The sequence below is a fragment of the Rana temporaria genome, chromosome 4, assembly GCF_905171775.1.
Source record: "Rana temporaria chromosome 4, aRanTem1.1, whole genome shotgun sequence".
NCBI classification, from domain to species: domain Eukaryota; kingdom Metazoa; phylum Chordata; class Amphibia; order Anura; family Ranidae; genus Rana; species Rana temporaria.
This window is the reverse complement of record NC_053492.1, coordinates 177,560,384-177,583,342: the sequence shown is the minus strand read 5'-3', so window position 1 is coordinate 177,583,342 and position 22,959 is coordinate 177,560,384. Positions and strand designations below refer to the sequence as shown.

At 41.7% G+C, this 22,959-nt stretch overlaps 1 protein-coding gene across 3 annotated transcripts in view; it reads right to left on the bottom strand.

Moving 5' to 3' along the window:
• KCNMB2 (potassium calcium-activated channel subfamily M regulatory beta subunit 2) overlaps nt 1-22,959 on the bottom strand; it is a 607,102-nt gene that overhangs the window by 72,757 nt on the left and 511,386 nt on the right. For all 3 annotated transcript variants that reach the window (XM_040349404.1, XM_040349403.1, XM_040349402.1), the window contains one exon: nt 10,953-11,123. In XM_040349404.1, coding sequence (XP_040205338.1) covers nt 10,953-11,123 — 171 coding nt within the window. The remainder of the gene's footprint in view (nt 1-10,952; nt 11,124-22,959) is intronic.

The window sequence follows — 22,959 nt, the reverse complement described above, 5'->3', positions numbered from 1 at the left end:
TTAGAGAGCTTCAGGTAACACCTCTCTCCACATGACCGATATGCAGCTAAAATGCTTCTGAAATGTATCTTAACTCTAAAGGTGTTAAATATTTATTTTCCTATGAGCGCCGTATCATGTGACTAGTTTGCTTGATAAATGTTTAGTGGAGATAGTTAATATAGATAGCTTGTATGCAAAGAATGGATGCATCCAGCACCTGTGCATACAAGCCCTACTGCTGCTGTTTTATTATATTATATTTCAGTCACATATAGCAGCAGTCCCAGTTTGTTTAAAATCAGAAGAGTTTTTCCTATTTGGAAAGCTTGCAGTATTTTATTATTTTTTCTGTTTGCCTAGCTGTTCAGTTTATCAATGTTATCCCTTCTGTCTTTTTTCCAGCCACGGGTACAGTATATTTACACTCAGATAAAACGTTACGGAAACAGGAACTAAATAAACAGAAGGAAAGGGATGAATTCTAATAGGAGCACAGAGGCCGGACTCTGAAGGCTTTACTACAACCTGACCCTCTCTATCCCCTGCCTCAGCAGCACATAAACCAGGGACCCCATTTCAGCCCTTTACTCATGTCCAGTGAAGCTGAATGTTATGTAGGTGTGAAATAGATGTACAGGGCAGTGGACCAACAATTCAGTTGTATGCATTTCTGACTAGTCAATGTGCAGACCTTCTGTCACACTCTGCTGAACAGCTGTTGATGGCCCATCAAAGTTGAAGAAAAAGTATGAAAATACCAGGCCTTTATGGGAAGACTCAGAGACTCAGTTTCATTGCAACTTCTGCAGAGTTTTAATTCCCCTGTTGATTACCGAAAAGGCATAAAACGATAGTATGACATGATGTAACAGGCCAAAGGAAACAAAGTTTAGGATGGTTGGGAGACAAGTACAAATTAATCTAGAATGTTAGAAATGGTGTCTCGCACACCTCCATGCAAAATATATATGGTGTTAACAGGAAAACAGGGGTACCTAACCACTTGCCAACCAGCCGCCCTCGTTATACGGTGGCAGGTCGGCACGATCCTGCGAACTGTCGTAGCTGTATGTCGGTCCCTTTAAGCGGGATAGCAGGCACGCATGTGCGCCTCCTGCAAAGCGGGGGTGCCAATGCTCGTGACCAGCAGTCGCAATGACCAATGTCCACGAGCAATCACGGGCACGAGAGACAGAACAGGGACGTGTGTGTGTGTAAACACACACATCCCAGTTCTGTTCTGAGAGGAGAGAGAGATCGTGAGTTCCTTCAAGCTGGGAACCACAATCTCTCATCTCCTATAGTCAGTCCCATCCCCCACAGTTAGAGCACACACATAGGGAACACAGTTAACCCCTTAACCCCAGTGACATTTCTACAGTAATTAGTGCAATTTTTATAGCAATTTTTATAGCACTGATCGCTGAAATGTGTCAAAAGTGTCTGATATGTCCGCCATAATGTAGCAGTCCCGATCAAAATGGCAGATCGCTGCCATTACTAGTAAAAAAATAAAAATAATAATAAAAATGTCATAAATCTATCCCCTATTTTGTAGCCGCTATAACTTTTGTGCAATATACGCTTTTTTCGATTTTTATTACCAAAAATCTGTAGAAGAATACATATCGGCCTAAACTGAGGAAAAAAATGACTTTAAAAAAAATAATTCCAAAGGGAAATGATTCAGATACAGTTATACTCAATGAATACAAAGCAAAGTCACAATAGCAAACAAAAACTAAAGACACAATAACGAAAAAAATATATGTCACCAATAACATAAAATGAATATATGCAATAACCATGAACTGAAATAAAACAATAAAAAAAAAAATGAAATACTGTACTGTAATATCAGCCTATTAAAACTCTGTATTAAATAAATAACACTGGTTGACGAAATAGCAGAAAAGTAAAACTACAAAAATGAATATATTGCACCACTTCCCTAAATATTGCAATAAAAATTCTTACACATAAATTAACCTAATACTAACATAATATAAATGCAACATAAAAATCTGGATTATAAGTCCCCTAGCATCTGGCACCCACAGAGAAGAATTATAAAATTTCATGGCCACAGGCAAATTTGTTTTCCTGTGTTGCTCTGTGGTGCATCGTGGCTGTAGCATTCTATCACTAAAGATACTTCTCAAACTGACCAGCATATTGTGGAGTGGGTGGGAGGAGTTGCCAAAGATCGAAAGCCCCTTGGACAGCATCCTTCCTCCTCTCTGACACTGTTGTTAAAAACTCCAGCTCCAATCCAAAATCATCACTGGCCTTGCATATCAGCTATTTGAGTCTGTTAACGTCAGACACCCTAAGCCTGTTTCCACAGAATTCCACTGTATACAGGAGAGTAGTGGCCTCCACAGACTCATAAAACGTCTTCAGCATCATCCAGCAGATGTTACAAGGCCTCAGCATCCTCACAAAATAGAGGCGGCTCTGGCCTTTCCTATAGAGAACTTCAGTGATCTTACCAGGGTCATCTTTAAGGCAGGGCAAAAGGGGCAGCTACCATCATTGTTGTGAGGCCCAAAGCAGCTGCCTTATACTTGTCAGCTATCCAAGTTAAAATTCCCTTGTCCGATGAAGTTTTAGTCATGTGCTTTGTCCTGATATTTCAGTGTGTTACCAATGCTGTCCAGCTCTGCCCTATTGTCATGTATAGATGACTCACCTGCAGACCCTGTGTTTACATCTAAATAACCTGCATTAATATGTACCGTATTTTTCGGACAGTAATACGCACCTTTTCTCCCAAAAATATGGGGGAAAATGTCTCTGCGTCCTATGGTCCGAATGTACATCAGTAACCACCCCCCGCTGCCACCGGCAACTTCCCTCGCCACTGCCGGCAATGCCCCGCCACTGCTGGCAATGCCCCGCCACTGCCAGCATTGCCCCCCGATGCTGTCGCCATGTTAATACCGGAAGAGAGGCAGGAGAGTGGAGGAAAGACATCCCAAGCCCTCACAAGCGCCAGGCGATCTCCCGGCCGACACTTGCTGAGAAGACAGAGCAGCCCGAGCGATGGCACAGGTCAGGCTGAAATAATGTCACAGATCAGGCTGCAATAATGTCACAGATCAGGCTGCAATAATGTCACAGATAGGGCTGCAATAATGTCATATGTCAGGCTGCAATAATGTCACAGATCGGGCTGCAATAATGTCACAGATCAGGCTGAAATAATGTCACAGATCAGGCTGCAATAATGTCACAGATCAGGCTGCAATAATGTCACAGATAGGGCTGCAATAATGTCATAAGTCAGGCTGCAATAATGTCACAGATCGGGCTGCAATAATGTCACAGATCAGGCTGCAATAATGTCACAGATCAGGCTGAAATAATGTCACAGATAGGGCTGCAATAATGTCATGAGTCAGGCTGCAATAATGTCACAGGTCGGGCTGCAATAATGTCACAGGTCTGGCTGCATTATTGGCACAGGTAGGGCTGCAATAATGGCAAAGGTTGGGCTGCAATAATGGCACAGGTCAGTCTGCAATAATGGCAATGGTCGGGCTGCATTATTGTCAATGGTCATGCTGCATTTCTTTGGCACAGGTCAGGCTGCATTATTGGCAATGGTTATGCTGCATTTCTTTGGCACAGGTCAGGCTGTATTTCATGGGCACTGGTAGTACACCATTTGGTTCAGAATATTTATTTTCTTGTTTTCCTCCTCTAAAACCTAGGTGCGTCTTATGGTCATGGACCATGCACATCTGCACCAGATTTTGCACTCTCCAGTTTTAGTAAATCAACACATGTGTTTCTTTTCTCCTCTTTTGATGTTACATATATGTACTGCTAGGGATCTAGATGTCATACCTACACACTGAAGGCCACATGAGCATTCCAGCATGTAACAGACCCCCTCAGAAATTAAGATACCATTGAAGAATTGAAGAATACAATATATGAAATCCAAGATCTGATATTTTTGTATTTGTGGCAGAGGCTAAAAGCTTTCTCCCTCTCTTTAAATTACTTGTAGTGGTAGTGCAGACTTTAAATCTGCCACAGGCATAGAAACCCTTTGGTGGGGGGATCTACGATGCTCTTGGTTAAACTTTCATTTAGATTAGGTGCCCTCATATAAATACATTTATTGTAATCAGGCAACACAGGGCCCAATACTCTATCATGTTTAAGAATACCCAATGCCTTTTAATAATCTTTTTTACTCTTTTATATTGGAGATTGTAATTAAGGGTTGATACTGCTCTTATGTATTTTTGGGATATAGTACCAAGTATTGAGCTTTTTTTTTTATTTAGAAAATCTTTATTTTTTTAAGCTTTTTCTCAATGACTTCTACAGTTCCCTATTTTTTATCTCAAGGTGGGGTTGCTATCCAAAATTGTATAAGTATCCTGATCTTGTAACAATCTCTACATTTCTCTATAATAATCAGACTTGGTCAATTTGACAATTCCCCCCTCGGGGCAGATAACAAGAGCCTTTTTATTCTCTAGTGCCTTAGTCCCTTTCCTCATCCAACTTGGATCTTCAATCCTTTTGATCTTGAGGTTAGCCAGATTACTTAAAGCCATATTTTTTAAAGACTTGTGCATATTTATTGTCTTTATTTTGTGGATTTAATACAGGTCTGTTCTTATAGTGGCCCCCTTGTAGATCTAGTTGCAGGATTTGTTATAAAAAACATTTCTTAACATTTGGTGGTCCTTACAGATTTTGGTATACCAATATATGTCTCAAACTGGTTTTCTTTTTATTTGGGGCAAATTTTACTTCTTTGTCCAATACTCTTTCTGGTGTCTTTTTGACCTTAGATCTTTCTATAAAGAGGACCTGCCATCCTTATTTATTTTACAAGGGATGTTTACATTCCTTGTAATAGGAATAAAAATGATAAAAACATTTTTATTAAAGGGATGGTGTAAAAAAAAAAAAAGTAAAATATACAATAATAAAAAAAAAAGTAAAGTGCCCCCATCCCTCCTTGTTCATGAGCAGAAGCAAACATACACGTAAGTCGTGCATGCAGGTCCCAGGCGGCATTTTAAGAGGGGCGGCAGCTGGCAGTGACAAGTTGTACCCGTACAGTCACCTGCGCCGGCTGTCTCCCGAGATCTGCCTGTGGGACTGCTGTGAGAGGCTGCATCCAATGATTGTGCAGTCGGTGCTACCTGTGAGGCAGTTTCACACTGAGCAGATCGTTCTGCTTGTAAGAGCTGCTGAGTGTGTGACACTGTCATGTAATGTAACTGAATGCAGAGAGAGACCAGCTGTCAAAATTCAGCAGTGATGTGAGGGGTGGGCGTGACCCAGCAGCTATCAAATGCCAGCCAATGGGATGGGAACTGGGAAGGCCACTATGTGTATGTGGTCCGTCTCCTTTCTTAAACAGCCCAATCATTAGCTGGTGTTTGATAGCTGCTGGGATAGACCCACCCACCGAAATCACTGCTGAATTTTGACAGCTGGTCTCTCTCTGCATGCAGTTACATTACATGTCAGTGTCTCACACAGTTTCACTAAGCATCAAAATCGGCCCAGTGTAAAACTCCCTCTCCTCTTTCAGTGCCAATCAGTCAGTGGCGGTTGGTGCTTAAGATTTTTTGGGGGCACAAAGAAACTGAAAAATTCAGAAAAAAACATCAACTGCAGCCACTGTGCCCATCAAACGCAGCCACTGTGCCATGAAACACTGCCACTGTGCCATCAAATGCAGCCACTGTGCCATCAAATGCAGCCACTGTGCCATCAATTGCAGCCACTGTGCCATCAATTGCTTCCACTGTGCCCATCAAACGCTGCCACTGTGCCATCAAACGTTGCCACTGTGCCATCAATTGCAGCCACTGCGCCATGAATTGCAGCCACTGTGCCCATCAAACGCTGCTACTGTGTCATCAAATGCTGCCAGTGTGCCCATTAAATGCTGCCAGTGTGCCCATCAAATGCTGCCAGTGTGCCCATCAAATGCTGCCACTGTGCCCTTCAAATGCTGCAAGTGTGCCAAACATGGTGCTCGCAGTTCACCTATTTTGAAGCCTATTCGAGCATATGGCTCTAATGCTATGCATGCATCTATTCATTGGTCATAGAGGGGGTGGCTGGATGGATGCACCGCCACTGCAATCAGTGCCAATCAGTGCTACCTGCCGGTGCCAATTAGTGCCACCTGCCAGTGCCAATCAGTGCCACTCAGTGCCACCTGTGAGTGTCAATCAGTGCCACTTTTCAGTGCCAATCAGCGTGTCCAATCAGTGCCACCTGTCAGTGCCAATCAGTGCCAGTCAGTGTTAATCAGTGCTTCCAATCAGTTCCACCTGTCAGTGCCAATCAGTGCTTCCAATCAGTGTCATCTGTCAGTGCCAGTCAGTGCTAATCAGTGGCAGCAGTCAGTGCTAATCAGTGGCAGCTGTCAGTGCCAGTCAGTGTTAATCAGTGCTTCCAATCAGTGCCACATGTCAGTACCAGTCAGTGCTAATCAGTGTTTCCAATCAGTGCCACCTGTCAGTGCCAACCAGTGCTTACAATCAGTGCCACCTGTCAGTGCCTAATAGCAGTGCCAACAAATGCCACCCATTAGTGCCAATCAGTGTTTTCAATCAGTGCCACCTACCAATGCCAATCAGTGCCCATTAGTGCTGCCTATCAGTGCTGACAATCAATGCCTATGAGTGCCACCTATCAGCACCCATCAGTGCTAACTATTAGTGCTGCCCATCAGTACCCATCAGTGCTGCCAATCAGTGCCCATTAGTGCCACTAAATGCTGCCAATAAGTGCTGTCTATCACTGCTGCCTATTAGTGCCAATCAGTGCAGCCTATCAGTGCCATTAGTGATGCCAATCAGTGCCACCTATCAGTGCCAATCAGGGACCATCAGTTCTGCCTATCAATGTCAAATCAGTGCCACCTATCAGTGCCAATCATTGCTGCCTGCCAATGCTGCCAATCAGTGCCAATCAGTGCACTGAGTGCAGGGATGGGAAGATGAACTCAGCAGCCAGGCACATTGCCCATGGGGGGCCGGCCTGGTGGGGCACAACTGAAATATGTTGATGTTTATTAATTCCACATGCAGATTTTTAGTATAATGGGTAATCACCACACTACTATTTACAATAAACTACTGGAGGTAAAATAAAAAAAGTGTCCGTAAAAGGCCTGCCACTAAGCAATGTTATGTGTTCTTACACCACAAAAAAAAGTGCAGTGCTAACTTACTGATCAATAACTTAACCACTTAAGACCCGGACCTTTAGGCAGCTAAAGGACCTGGCCAGTTTTTGCGATTCGGCACTGCGTCGCTTTAACTGACAATTGCCCGGTCGTGCGACGTGGCTCCCAAACAAAATTGGCGTCCTTTTTTCCCCACAAATAGAGCTTTCTTTTGGTGGTATTTGATCACCTCTGCGGTTTTTATTTTGTGCGCTATAAACAAAAATAAAGCTATAATAAATATCCCCCAAAAATATATATAAAAAGAAAATGTTTTTCTCAGTTTAGGCCGATACGAATTTTTCTACCTATTTTTAGTAAAAAAAAAATCGCAATGAGCGTTTATCGATTGGTTTGCGCAAAATTTATGGTGTTTACAAAATAGCGGATAGTTTTATTGCATTTTTATTAATTATTTTTTTACTACTAATGGCGGCGATTTTTTTCGTGACTGCGACATTATGGCGGACACTTCGGACAATTTTGGCACATTTTTGGGACCATTGTCATTTTCACAGCAAAAAATGCATTAAAAATGAAAATGACAATTGCAGTTTGGGAGTTAACCACAGGGGGTGCTGAAGGGGTTAAGTGTGACATTTGTGTTTCTAACTGTAGGGGGGTGTGGCTGTACATGTGACTTCATTGATTGTGTTTCCCTATAAAAGGGAACACACAATCAATGACGGTGCCATTGTTTACACACAGCTCTCCCCGTTCTTCAGCTCGCGGGTCCCACGGTCACGGAGCTTCAGACCGGGTCGTGGGCGTGCGCTGCGGGCACGCGCCCACGACCCACGGCTGGGCACTTAAAGAGGACATACCTGTACGTGCTTGTGCCCAGCCGTGCCATTCTGCCAACGTATATGTGCAGGAGGCACAATCTTCTTTTTATCAGTTTAGGCCAATATGTATTCTGCTACATATATTTGGTTAAAAAAATCGCAACAAGCGTATATTGATTGGTTTGCATAAAAGTTATAGCTTCTACAAAATATGGAATAGATTTATGTCATTTTTAATCAGATATTCTGATAAATTTTAGTTATCATGATATAACATAATGAATGTGGGGGCATTTTGGTGGGCGTGTTTTTTTTGTTTTTTTTGGGAGGGGGGCAGCATTTCATTCTTGGGCCCAGGCAGCACAATGTCTTGGGCCGGCCCTGCACGCACGCATATATAAATGGTATTCGAACCATACATGTGAGGTATCACCACAAACATTAGAGCAAGAGCAATGATTCTAGTACTAGCAATTCTAGTACCTCTGTAATTCTAAACATGTAACTTGTAAAGGCGTTTAAAACCTCGCCTATAGAGATTTTTAAGCACCTTAGTTTGTCACCGTTCCACGAATGTGCGCAATTTTAAAGTGGGACATGTTGAGTATCTATTTACTCAGCGTAACATCATCTTTTACATTATAAAAAAAAAATTGGGGTAAATATTGCATTTTTTTTATTCATTAAAGTTTATTTTTTCCCCAAAAATTGCTTTTGCAAAACCTCTGTGCAAACACTGTGTGACATAAAAGATTGCAACAATTGCCATTCTATTCCCTAGGGTCTCTGCTAAAAAAAAATGTATACTGTTTGGGAGTTTTCTAGCAAAAAATACTGCTTTACACTTGTAAACAAAAAGTTAGAGAAAACGCCTGGTCAGCAATGTGACAAAGAATATACCGTATTTATCGGCGTATACCGCGCACTTTTTTGCCCTGAAAATCAGGGCAAAATCGTCGGTGCACGGTATACGCCGATACCCGCTTTCCCGCGCCGAGTTTGAATACTGCGCCGACATATACCGAGCGCAGTACACTCGGGTATAGTCAGGCAGTCTCGGCTCCTTCCGCGCTCACGTCCTGGACGTACAGGACGTCAGCGCGAGAGTTGCCGAGCCTGCCCGACAATACATGAGTGTACTGCGCTCTGTATATGTCAGCGCAGTATTCAAACTCGGCGCGGGAAACAAGCGGGGAGGACGCCGCAGAAGGACGCAGGACCCGACGAAGAGGACACCCGAAGCCGCAGACAGACGCCGGACCCGACGAAGAGGACACCCGAAGCCGCAGAAGGACGCCAGACACGACGAAGAGGACACCCGAAGCCGCAGACGGACGCCGGACCCGACGAGGCCGCCGATGGACGCCGCGCAAGACACCAAAACTGTAAGTACAAAAAAAATACTTTATACGTATATACTTTAAAATAAATACGGTACTTTATATATTACAGAAACCCATAGCAACCAAACTGATTAGTTTGCATGTAAGTCTGTTTTTGCTAATCATCATAGTACTCCTTCATATGCACAGTAGGGTGACCACATTTCCCAACTACCATTCAGGGACACCCCCTTCCCAAAAATCAGCTTGTGCTGTAATGAATCACAGCACAGTGATTGGACAGGAGGTGGAATTTATGATTTCTCCAATCACAAGCAGGGGGCGGGGACCGTGCTCCCCCAGGCATTCCTGACCAGGACAAGTACTGTCGGTAAGTAAAGCATGATGTGGCGGCCTTTTATGGGGGCATTAGTTTGGCTTGGGGGGTGGCTGTGTCAGTTTCATTCCGGGACACTGTATTGTCCTAGCCCAGGACAGACCTGCAAAATGCGGGACTGTCCCGGGTAATCCCGGACATGTGGTCACCCTAATTCACAGCTATAATAAAAAATATTTATAACTGATGATTAAAAAACGAGTGCGTGTTTGCATGTGTCTAACCATATATGCATGCGTACAGAAGGTCTAAAAAACCGAGCAAATGCAATTACAGGCATACCCCACTTTTAAATACACAATGGGGTTTATTTACCAAAGCTGGAAAGTGCAAAATCAGGCTCAATTCTGTATAGAATCCGAAGAGCATCTAACCCCAGCTTGTTCAATTAAACTTTGGTAATAAAATCTGGAAGCTCATTGGTTTCTATGCAGAAGTGAGCTTGATTTTGCACTTTCGAGCTTTAGTAAATAAACCCCATTGTGTACTTAAAAGTTGGGTATGCCTGTATTTGAACAAACCATACCCTATAGCCTTGTACACACGACCGAGGAACTCGACGGGCGAAACACATCGTTTTCCTCGTCGAGTTCCTTGTTAGGCTGTCGAGGAACTCGACAAGGCAAGTTTCTCCATTCCCGTCGAGGAAATAGAGAACTTGCTTTCTTTTTGGCTCGTCGAGTTTCTCGACAGTTTCCTCAACGAAAATATACACACGACCGGATTCCTTGGCAAAAAAATATCTCCCAGCAAGTTTCTTTCTGTTTTTTGCCGAGAAACTCGGTCGTGTGTACGAGGCTTTACTTGCAGTGAGGATTGCTTTGGCATAGATATATATGACTACAATCACCTTCATCAATTTGCAAAGGAAGCTTTTCAAGTTCCCTGAACCAATGAAAAGCTGAATTCTGTGTTAAACCTGATCTGTGTCTCTTCCCTTATGCTTCTCAATTCTTTGATGAATTCCACCCACTGTTAAACTGGTGCACTTTTATTTCCAGAGACATCTGCTGTAATTTTAGAATGTTTCTGTACCTAGCTACAAAGCAGTAGAATGGAAATGTGTTTGGAATATAAAGCTCCCAATTTCTGCCCTTATCAGTTTGGCACTAAACCACTGAAAATCTTCTCCTGCATATGAATGTTTTTAAAACAGATTGGGAATGTACTTTGAGATAAAAGAAATAATCCAGTAAAGGCAATTAGGCCATATAGATTCAAATTGGAGGTGACAGAGACCAAATTACCTCTGCATGTATGAACGAAGTAGTGTTATTCCTAGGAGAAAATACATCATAATGGAACAGACCATCATTGTAAGCCCCAGGAGGATTGCTCTGTCTTCTCCCGCTTTTAGTGCTGTCACAGTTTTCCTTTTGTCCAGAAGGTCATGGTCCTTGATTTTATGGTAAAAGTTTCTGAAAGAAAATGTAATTGTTATTACTATTTTGAATCAACTAAAATACAGATTGTAATTACAGTAAAAGTGCCATTAAAGCAGACCTTGTGTCAAAAAAGTCTCTACACTGTTACTGTAGGTACTTCAGCTCCAAAAGGAGCTCAGCTCCAGCTCCACTTCCTTGACTGATCATTTTTTGCGATATGGCACTGTGTTGCTTTAACTGACAATTGCGCGGTCATGCGACATTGTACCCCAATAAAATTGACGTCCTTTTTTCCCACAAATAGAGCTTTCTTTTGGTGGTATTTGATCATGCGGTTTTTATTTTAAAAAAAAAAGAGCGACAATTTTGATTAATATGTTTTTGCTTTCTGCTATAAAACATTCCCAATAAAAAATGTAAAAAGTCTAATTTCTTCATCAGTTTAGACCAATATGTTTTCTGCTACATATTTTTGGTAGAAAAAAATCCCAAAAAGCATATGTTAATGGTTTTGTGAAAAAGTTATCACGTCTACAAACTATGGGATTGCTTTATGGCATTTTTATTTATTTATTTTGTTTTACTAGTATTGGTGGCGATCAGCAATTTTTAGCGGGACTGCAACATTGCGGCAGACATATTGGACACTAAGTGACACATTGTGGGCACCAGTGACACCAATACAGTGATCAGTGCTAAACAAATGCAACTGTCACAATATAAATGAGGTTAAAACCAGGGAGATTAAAGGGTTAAGTGTGTGCCTGGGAGGTGCTTACTGACTGTATGGGGGACGGATACATTGGAGGAAAGAGAGATCCGTGTTTCAGCTTAGCTGAAACACAATATCTCTCTCTTGCTCCCTGACAGATCAGAGGTTTACCTTCTTTACAAAGGCAGCCTGCAGCTCCTTCTCTCCACTGAACGATCGGCAGGTAGCTGCGGCCATCATGGCTTCCGGACCCGTTGATTGACTCCCGCTGTGTCCAATCACAGTGGAAGCGGCGTGCGTGCAAACCTCTACATGGCATGCACAAAATCATGTACATGTATGTGATTTTGCACAGCCGAGCCGCTCTGCCACAATATATATGCAGTGGGCAGTCTGGAAGCGGTTAAAGAATAAGTTTGTCTTTAAAAAAATAAAAAATAAATGCACATTTTTTTGCAGGTCAAAAAATTTGCATTTACTATTTTTTTCTTTGGGGAGCTTGGAAAGCATTGCATCAGCAATCAGCAGATCGCTGGTGCCATGCAGGTCTCCTGCAGACTGTTAGCTTTCTGCTTGTACATCTTACGGGCACACAGTTTCACACTGACAGAAAGAATCAATGAACTACCACAGCGCTCAACAGTGCTGTGGTATTTCATTGAGAACTACAAGCCTGATTAAGAGGTTAAATGGCAGAATTTTTTTTAGGACAATGATTCTCTTTACTAGGGGATATGAATTCTGGAGATCTACATGGATCGTTTATGTATACCTTTTATAATCTGTATCACTAAATACTTGGATATCCCGTATTTATAGTCCATTGCATTAATAAAAATGTTTATTTTTTAACATTCCTCAGTCCACTCTTTCCAAAAAAAAAAAAAAAACCTCCCCTAGATGTCCATATACAATCCCTCCTTTTGAGGAGCCTCTCTGCCATAACTCTTGTATTTTAATTTAACAGATTTTGTATTTGGCACTTTAAACCCTCCATAATGGACGTTCTTGGACAAGCATCATGTTAAATATTCAGGCGACCTGCCTAACTAACAATAAAAAAATCAGACAAAGAGATCAAAATCTTCTTAGATCGAATGTTTAATCTTTTGAAACGGAAGTCACACTTACATTGGCACATTGAATACTTTAAACAATTTGTTAGAGAAGAAACCTGCCCATTAGGCTTGAAAATCCAATTATTTCCTACCATTAATGATCCTTTCTCAACTTTCAAGACTTGCTGGGAACAAACACTCACCCAGTGCAGTGTTGAATTGATGAAGATCCTTACCACCCAATCTACCCTTGATATGACCTCTTTGGATGGGGAAATCGAGAGGTTGAATTTTCAATATCAACACCTTCTAGATGTTCCGTCCTTCTCCACTAAGTGGAAGGAAGTGAAGGAGCGCCTAGAGGGGATGAATAGAGACATTATTACCAAAAAAACAGGCCAAATTTGTCAAGGACAAGTTGGCATTCTCTGAAGGTTTTGCCTATAAATGGTCAGGGAGATCTATGGGTAGGAGAAGACCCCAATATAATCCCACCACTGACCCATCTAAATCTAACTCAATTTCCTTATTTTTCTCACCAAATAGGTTCTCGAGTTGGGGGGCCATCAACGTTTAATTCAACAGGTAAATGGTCACGGTTTGGTGGTGGCACTTGACCAGCAGGACCGAAAAAAGGTAAAAAGATATTCATGAAACCCAAATCGACACATACCCAAGGGGATCCATTACCTCCAGTGGGCCAGGTCACACGAGGATGTATCCTTTCAACACTACATAGTGTGATCCCGAATGTTTTGGCATCGTCTCTTTTGAATTGTAGACCCTCACAAACAGACACTGATTTATTTAGTTCTGGCTTTCCCAGACCTAAAGAAACAACAAACCAAGATCGACACTTTTGTACGCAAACTCCCCCCCATCACCCTGACCTAGAACTCCAATGACACATCCCAATTAAATATTATTAATCTCACATCCACTGAGTTATCACCCGATGAGTTATCGGTGTTGCAATTGGGCCTGGGGTTCTGTCCCCTTGACTCACTACACTCACTACGGAAACTATGAAAGATCTCTGGTTGTTTACACAAAATTTAACCTTTACATTTATTTTTGGCAAAGACTGGTAGAACATGAACCCTGAACGTGAACTGAGCACACAAAGCACTTCACTATGGAGGAGTTCCATGTGCTTTGCAACTTAATGTTATTGCATGAAGAAGGAGCCATTAAGGATTCCTCTGGCTCTACTTGGGATGATCCCCTGGTTGCAGCTGTCTCTATGGCTGCCCCGCTGGACCCTACCCTTTTTCAATCAACTGATCTCAAGAGATTTAAACCTAAGTCTTGCAACTTTCCAGACCTGATAACTTTCCCAGCTATCTGGGAGTTTCTACACCAATCTATTAAGGACATTAAAAAAACATATATGGCAGGCTTGCACTTCTAATCTTAACTCTAATCAACTTTCACCTCTTAAACAATTAAAGAAACGTATTGACATCATCATTAAACCATTGGACAAGGGCAGCAACATCAGACTATATGCCAGGAGGTACTAAATAATTCTACCTGGTATAGACCAATTCCCCAAACCATTATTGAAGGCTTAATTAATGAATTTCAGGAAGGCATGATTGACAGAGATACCCTTAATTATCTAATTTTTAATCACCCATGGACGCCATATGTTTATACTCCAAAAACACACAAAAACCTGCATCGACCTCCCGGAAGACCCATTGTATCTGGGATCGAATCCTTAATGGATAAAGGCAGTAAATTTGTTGACAACTTTTTAATGCTCCATGTTTTGAGCCTTCCTTTGTATATCTGTGACACGACCGACTTACTCAAACACATCAAAGGGATTCAGATTCCCTCAAGACTCCCTGCTCATGGCTATTGATATTGAGGCCTTGTACTTGTACACAAGCAGGGAGTCCTGATGGCTAAATCCTTTTTGATGGAACAAGATCACACAACTTGGTCCCCTAAATTTCTATACTTCATTCTAACACGGAATTATTTTCTCTTTGGAGAACAACACTTTTTGCAAATCCAGGGTGTAGCGATGGGTACGTCAATTGCTCCATCCTACGCCAATCTCTATCTGGGATCTTGGGAGAGAAGTGTGTTTTCCGACGATCAATTTGCTACCTACCTTAAATTTATCTTGTGTTGGTATATATTCATAGACAATCTGTTTTTGGTTTGGACAGGCTCATTGAACATACTGAGAGAGATTATTCAAGCACTCAACATCAACAATTTGATTTTACATTTTTCTTTCAATGTTGATGATATACAGATCCCCTTCTGGATCTTTTGATCATTAAAATCCCAGATGGGACCATCTGCACTAACCTATACCACAAACACACTGTTGGCAACACCCTGTTGCACTCCTCTAGTGTGCACCCTAGACCCCTTGTGCGCAGTATCCCCTATTTGCAGTACCTGCATTTATGCAGAAAGTGCGCAAGAGAGGAAGATTTCTACACACAGGCTGCTCTGTTGTGTGACCGATTGTTACCCAGAGGCTACTCTTGTACCAATCTGATCCAGGGGAATTCATCCTTTTTACCACAAGTAAGTACCCATATCTATGTTCATGCCGCATACTATTTTGATAATTAATGCCGACTTGACATTGGCTTTCCACTTTGCGGAGCCATATCCACATGATTGATTTTATATATCATTTCTCTCTATTCATGATTTGTTTGCAGGCCTTATGGAATCAGAGATTTTCTTCCCCTGCATTGACCAGCCATCAGCTTACCAGCTGTACATTTTAATTGAGGATTAATTAAGCAGTTTTGATAATCTCTCTCATTGAAATCTCTCCCTCACCTGGAGCCAGAGTAGTGCTTTTGTTTCATCTATGGTCAGCTACTTTTCATACCTGATTGGTCTTTCTCTTGGTCTTTCTCCTTCTTCCTTCCCCTCTCTCCCCCTCTCTCTATAACTTCCTCTCTCCTTCCCTTCATCCCCTTTCCCCTTTTTGCCACCCCTTTTTCCTCCCCCCCACCCTCTCCCTTTTGCCCCTTTTTCCTCCCTCTGTTCAATCCCCCCCCACCCCCTGCTTTTTTGCTTTTTTCCTTTTTTTTCTCTTCCTCCTTCCTTCTCCTTTTTCCTATTTTTTCTCCCCCCTTCCCCTCTCTCTTTTCCCCTTCTCCCTATTCTTCTCCTTCCTCCCCCTCCCTTTTCCACTTTTTTCTTTCCCCCCTTCTCTTCTGGCCCATGTGTTTTCTTCTTCCCTTTCCAATCATTATTTTCTTTTCCTCTCCTCCTCCCCCCCACCCCCTCTCATCCTTCCCTCCCTTGGTTTGCTCTTTTCTTTCCTCTCCTTTCTTTTTTGTCTTGACCTCTATCAGGCTTGGGTCCTGGGCAAGCAACACTGCGTTCTTCTCCCCCTTTTTTTCAATATTTGTAAAAAACTTTTGGTGTAATCTATCTTATATACTAATACTGTAAGATCTGATATTTACGATTCTAATGATTGATTACAGATATCCTCCTGAAGTGGTTAAATGCTACAAAACTTGTTGAGGACAATAATATCCGTGAAAATCCATCATATCCTGATTCTGCTTACTAGGGGACATGAATGCTGGTAATCTACATGGATCGTTTATGTATACATTTTATGATCTGTATCACTAAATACTTATCATGTATTTATAGTCCTTTCCATGAATATTTTTTTTATCATACTTTGAGTTTATATTGTTTAAGTTGTACTGAGATAGTCCTTCATACAACTCCTTTATGGGTGATCGAGTGGGAACCGATCTCCCAGTCTTTTCCCCTTTCAATTGGATGATGGTACACCCTACTCACTCTATATGTTGTCTAAATTAATAGAGGCCTTAGCTTCAAAAGAACTACAAGCCAACGACCGCAAAGGATGTCAGTACTTGTAGTTCATTCATTCACAGAACTGTAAATGAATGATGCGGATGTGCATGTGGAGTCCCACACATCAGTGCTCTTTTCAAAAAGTGACAGCTGGTCGGAGAACTTCTCCTCATACTGTTGTCACACAGTGGGTTCTTATCGCTGTGCCACTTTAATTTTTTTTCTAACAACAGCCATGTTACTTTTCTGTGAAGTTTATATAATGCAGAAATGGAGTTCCAGACAAAGTTACCAACTCCCATGACTTTTATTACTGACAAAAAATGAACATTTTACTGCCAGAGCACAATTGTTAATGAGAACCTGAAACATGACAGAAACTCCTGTTATAAATGAAAGGAACTGATATTCAAACAACATGAACAATATTTAACCATTAACAATACCCACAAAATGTAATCTGCCTGGCTGAAAATGTCAACACATTGTGACATTATTTCAGCAGGAGAGAAAGAGAAGAAGGGGGAGAGAGGAAGGGGAAATGGGAAAGAGAGGGAATATGAGAAAAAAAGAGGGAGGTGGAGTAGGGGACGAGGGAGTGGAGAAGAAACAGGAGAGAGGCAAAAGAAAGAGAGAAGGGTGAGAGATGGGGAGGGGGCAAGAGAGAGAGAGAAAGAGAGAGAGAGAAGGGTGTGGTAGGAAAAAAAGGTAGGAGAGAGGAGAGGTAAGGAGAGAGTAAGAGGGAGAGGGGGAGGGAGAGAAAGAGAGAGAGAGGGGGAGAGGGATGGGAGGGAGGCAGAGATAGAGAGAGAGAGGGAGAGAGAGAGGGGGCAAAAGAGAGAAAATGGGTGGAGAGAGAGGGGGTGGTAGGCCTCGTACACACAACCGAGAATGTTGTCATAAAAGAAACGTTGTTTTCCTCGACGAGGTTCTTGTCAAGCTTGACCAGATTCTTGTCAAGCTTTCCTTGCATACACACTGTCGAGACAAAATCTCGTTGTTCTCAAACGCGGTGACGTACAACACGTACGACGGCACTATAAAGGGGAAGTTCGATTCCACTGGCGCCACCCTTGGGGCTGCTTTTGCTAATCTCATGTTACTGCGTGTTAAGTAAAAGTTTGGTGAGATACGATTCGCGCTTTTCAGTCTGTTACAGCGTGACCAATGTGCTATCTCCATTTCAAACGCTACTTTTACTGAAGGTGATCTCCCGTCTCATACTTTATTCTGAGCATGCACGGGTTTCTAAGCATACACGCGAACGTGTTTCTCGTCGTAAACCAGCCCGACGAGAAACACGACGAGGAAATTGAGACGAGAAAAAAGAGAGCCTGTTCTCTTTTTTTCTCGTCGAGATCCACGACAGTTTTCTCAACGAAAAACATACACACAACTGTTTTTCTCTGCAAAAATGCTCTGCCAGCATTTTTCTTGATAGATTTTGCAGAGAAAATGGTCGTGTGTACGAGGCCGTAGGGAAAAATGGGACAGTTTTCTCGACGAAAAACATACACACGACCGTTTTTCTCTGCCAGCATTTTTTTTGATGGATTTTGCCGAGGAAAAACGGTCGTGTGTACGAGGCCGTAGGGAAAAAGGGTTAGGCGGGAGTAGGGATAATAAAACGGGGAAGGAGAGAAAGAAAGAGGGAGTGAAAAAAGAGGGGAAGTTGAGAAAGCAAGAGAAGGGGAGGGAGGGACAAAGAGGAAAGATGAAGTGAAGGGTGAGAGATGGGAAGAGAGGGGGGGAGGTAGGGGAGAGAGAGGATAGAAACGAAAAGGGGGAAAATAAAGTCCCACGCGATATGGGCACCCGTGCTGGATTCACACGGGTTCTCGTATCGCATATGTGTATGAACCGAGCCTAAATGTGCAATCAAAAATGCCTTTATCCAATTGACTTAAAGTTAATTTTAGAATAGAAATGAAATGCAAAACATTTTGGTATATACTGTACATATATATATATATATATATATAAAACTATAAATACTTTTTATTCTTTTTTATATGTGATCACATCATCTTTGTTGTCAGCTGCATATGGAGCTTAGAGAGCTAGGGACAGAGAAACACAACAGTACACTGACCTTCACAGTGAATGATTTGAAGGGGGGAAGCATGTCAGCAAAAGTCTAATCATTGAAGGACAGGCAGGCTGTTCTTCCAGCACAGAAAGAAAACTGACCATGCTAGGAAAGATGTGCTCTAATGCCTAGTAGTCAGATACACCAGGTATTTCAGAAAAGAAAGTAATGTAAAGAGAACAGGATACTTTTTACCATAAGGCACATATCAGGAATATGAAATGTTGGGGTAACATATTCTTTAAATATTAAAATACTAGCGAACTTGTAACATACACAGTGTGCACAAAAATTCCCAAATTACCGTCACTCTCATCCAACCTATGTGTGATATGCAATTGTATGATCATAACTCTAGATCGGAATCAGAAAGTCCTGGAGCTTAATTTACAAAAGTACTCAGGTAGTACATATACACTCTCTGTGGGCATCATTGCACTCTTGGGAATACAACTAGAGCTCGATTGGCAATGGAGGCCTGGGGTAAACTTCGGAGGACCTAACGTGTAGTGAGTGGCTAAAATAACATTTATGATGTATAGGTCTGGAAAATGAATTTAAAGTATAATAATCTTGAACTAGTAAATGTAATATCCAATATAATTTTTAATTAATTTAATGCTACAACTTTAGGTAAATTATTAGCTGGCAATCCTGCCATGAAAGGCCTTGTTCAGAAACTTCCTGTTATACTATAGCAATGCTTTGTCCCTGTCTCCTAATTGTTCTTCTGTGTGTCACCCTCTTACATGCACTTCCAGGGGAGACTACAGACAACTGTGCCAATGCTCATTGCATGGCCATTGTCAATATAAGGAAGCCCACCTGATCCAATGACATGAATCTAATAATGGAGCAGATACATGTAGACAGGAAGTGGCTAAAAGAGGCGGAAGGGGATCAGTTAAACTGAAATATTATTAAAAAAAAGGATGAAACAAATGTCATCCAGGAGGGGTTTACATCTGCTTTAAATTTAGTTTTTTTTACTTGACAATCGTACACAAGCTCACTTTTAAAGCATTTCAATGTGTCAATTGTAATTAAAAGAGGAAGCAAGGGTTAACACTACCCTTCCACAACACCTGACATTTTCACTACTCACTTCTATTAAACCATATTAATCACCAAAGGTATGCTTTATAAATTGTTAGTATCATTGACTATGTTTTGGGCTTTGTCATCTGGGCCCATAAGGCCCATAAGATCAACATCTTTTTATAAAGAACAGTTTTATTAAAAAAAAAAAAAAAGACAATAAAGAACATCTGGTATCGGTAAATAGTGAATGGGAATTTCTGCTCTGTTATAAATTTCTCTTAGGATCACCTACTTGGTATGCAATGATTAAGCCTTGTACTTACCCATTAGCAGATTGCTATCTTAAGGGATTTAGTGTGCCATTTGCATTTGGTATGCCATGGCAAGAAAACCAATTAGCATAAATGTTGTGGAAAATGAAGAAGCACAGGAAAGGTTGTATTATCTCTGACATTTTGGCCTGGAAGTCCCTTTCTATCCCCTAGAGCAGGAACTAGCTGAGCAATTCTCTAAAGCTTTGGAGCAGAAAAAAGAATTACAAGCACTCTGCACCTAGGGATCACAAAGTATATTAATACACACAGAAAATCTGGTAGCTTTGCATCAGTAAAGTGCTGCAGACAGGTGATATTTATGCTAAATGCTTGTTTTCTCAACATGGCTGGGAGAAACAGCCTAGACAAAAATAATGAAGTAAATAAAAATATAATTAAAAAATTAAAATCACATTAGTAACAAAGAGATTAGAGGCTCTGTATAGTCAACACTTTTGCTGTGAGCAATGCATTTTATTATTTGTATTGCTTACAAAAACGCCACCCTAATGAATAGGGAGCCATTGCATATAAAACGATTATTGCTATGTAGCAGTTAAATCCCTAATTTGCTTTTTCTGCATCTTAAAAATCCAGTTAAAGTGTAAACCCTTACAATCAGCTTAAAATATTTTGATTTGTTAAACCTGAACAGTTCAATAGAAACCGGCCAACATTTGGCATGTGTGTACTGGAGTTGGGCCGGCTTCTGTCGAAGGGGCATGACCAAAAAGGTCTGTTGATCGGTTTACTGATCAGCGCTCTCAGCAAATGGAGATTGCTGTATTAACGTTGGATAGTTAGTACAGTGGCTCCTCCTGAGCTGTCAGTTTTTTTTTTCGTTCAGCCCTGCCGGGTTCAAGAAAAAAATGACTAATGTGTACAAGGTATTACTCTCAATCTTGTACAGTTGTATGGGATCCCCTAATGAAAACGCAAACTCTGATTTTGTTGCACATTGCAAGCTTTTCAACGTGTGCATTGGAATTTGCAGCAAGTCAAACAGAGCGGGCCTTATTTATTTTGCTGGAGGAAGTCTAGCATCATCTATTGCTTTACTCTATCATCTTTCAGTCTCTGGTCCACCCATTTCTTTGCTTGCCTTAAAGTTTTTTCAATTAATCACGAAGGCTCAGCAACACATACTTAATTTCATCTAGGGCAGTTTGCATGTAAATGTAACAATTAAATGTGTAACATTTGTTTATTGCTTTTGGCGCCCTCAAAACAGAGCTAAAAGCTGTGTGTCCCAGAACATGGGGTGCACGCTTGTCCTAGTACCAATCCAGGGGGATAGTAAAAGTGAAGGACAAAGGATCCTGACCAGCCCAGGGGAATAAGCAATAAAGAACAGCCTCAGGCCTCGTACACATGATGACCGAGTTTCTCTGCAAAAACCAGCAAGAAACTTGCTGGGAGATATGGTGGTGTGTACATTTCCGTCAAGGAAACTGTTGAGAAACTCGACAAGCCAAAAAGAGAGCAAGTTCTCTATTTCATCTATGTGTTTTCGCCCGTCGAGTTCCTCGGTCGTGTGTACGAGGCTTCAGCCTACATGTCCCAACTAAACCATACACCCTGATGCATTTCTTCCCACCCACCGGGGTCTTAGTCACCCGGTAGGCAGGGTGAAATGCATCAGGGTATATGATTTGGTGGAGAATTGTAAGCTGAGGCAGCTCTTTATCGTTTATTCACCTAAACTGGTCAGGAGTAGCGGTGGTCCTTTATTCTTTACTATACTATTTACTATACAGTATGCGTAATAGTGATAACTATGGGCCAGATTCAGAGAGAACTTACGCCGACGTATCTGTTGATACACCGCGTAATTTCTAGGATGCGCCGTCGTATCTATGCGCCGTATTCTTGAAACCAGATACGCCTGAATTCTGGCTCCATCCGACCGACGTAAGTCTCCTACGCCGTCGTATCTTGGGTGCATATTTACGCTGGCCCCTAGGGGCGCTTCCATTGATTTACGCGTCGAATATGTAAATGACCTAGATACGCCGATTCACGAACATACTTGCGCCCGTCGCAGTAAGCTACGCCGTTTACATAAGGCGTACGTCCGGCATATAGTTATCCCTCATAAAGCAGGGGTAAGTCATGTTAGGGTATGGACGTCGGAACAGCCGTTGGATTTTACGTCATTTGCGCAAGTCATATGAGATGCGCTACGCCCGCTCAACGATACGCCGAGCTACCTGAATCTGGCCCTATATAGCCAGAATTCAGGCGTATCTGGTTTCAAGAATTCGGCGCATAGATACGACGGCGCATCCTAGAACTCAACAGATACGTCGGCATAAGTTCTCCCTGAATCTGGCCCATAGTGTGCACTTAAGGTGGATCTCTAGATAGTATTTTCACTGCATTGTTATATTGGTCAAGGTTGGACCAATGTAAGCATGCATATGTTATATCTGAGTGATCGCTGGGAGAACCGCAAATCACTGTAGTGGTCAGCACTACTATAGTCTTCGTAGTCTTGTCCTGAATCGCATCTCTTCTGCATAATAACTGCGGGAGATCTCTTGCACTTCTACCATTCACAGAGGGTATTGAATTCCATTCAATGCATACAAGGCATTTTCTAATCGCACCTAGAGTTCAGTTTTAATTTTGAAAATGTGCCAGATAAAATTCAAATAAAACATCCTTATTAGGAATGATATATTTCCAAATTTGTATATTATGTAAAAGGTTGTAATACAATCTTATTATGACAGTTTTCCTAAAAGAGGAAGACATCATTTGTTGTAACTCCATAGAGATAAAGGTTGATTTTGGTAGTGATGGATTTTTAAATTTGTTGCATGCGATA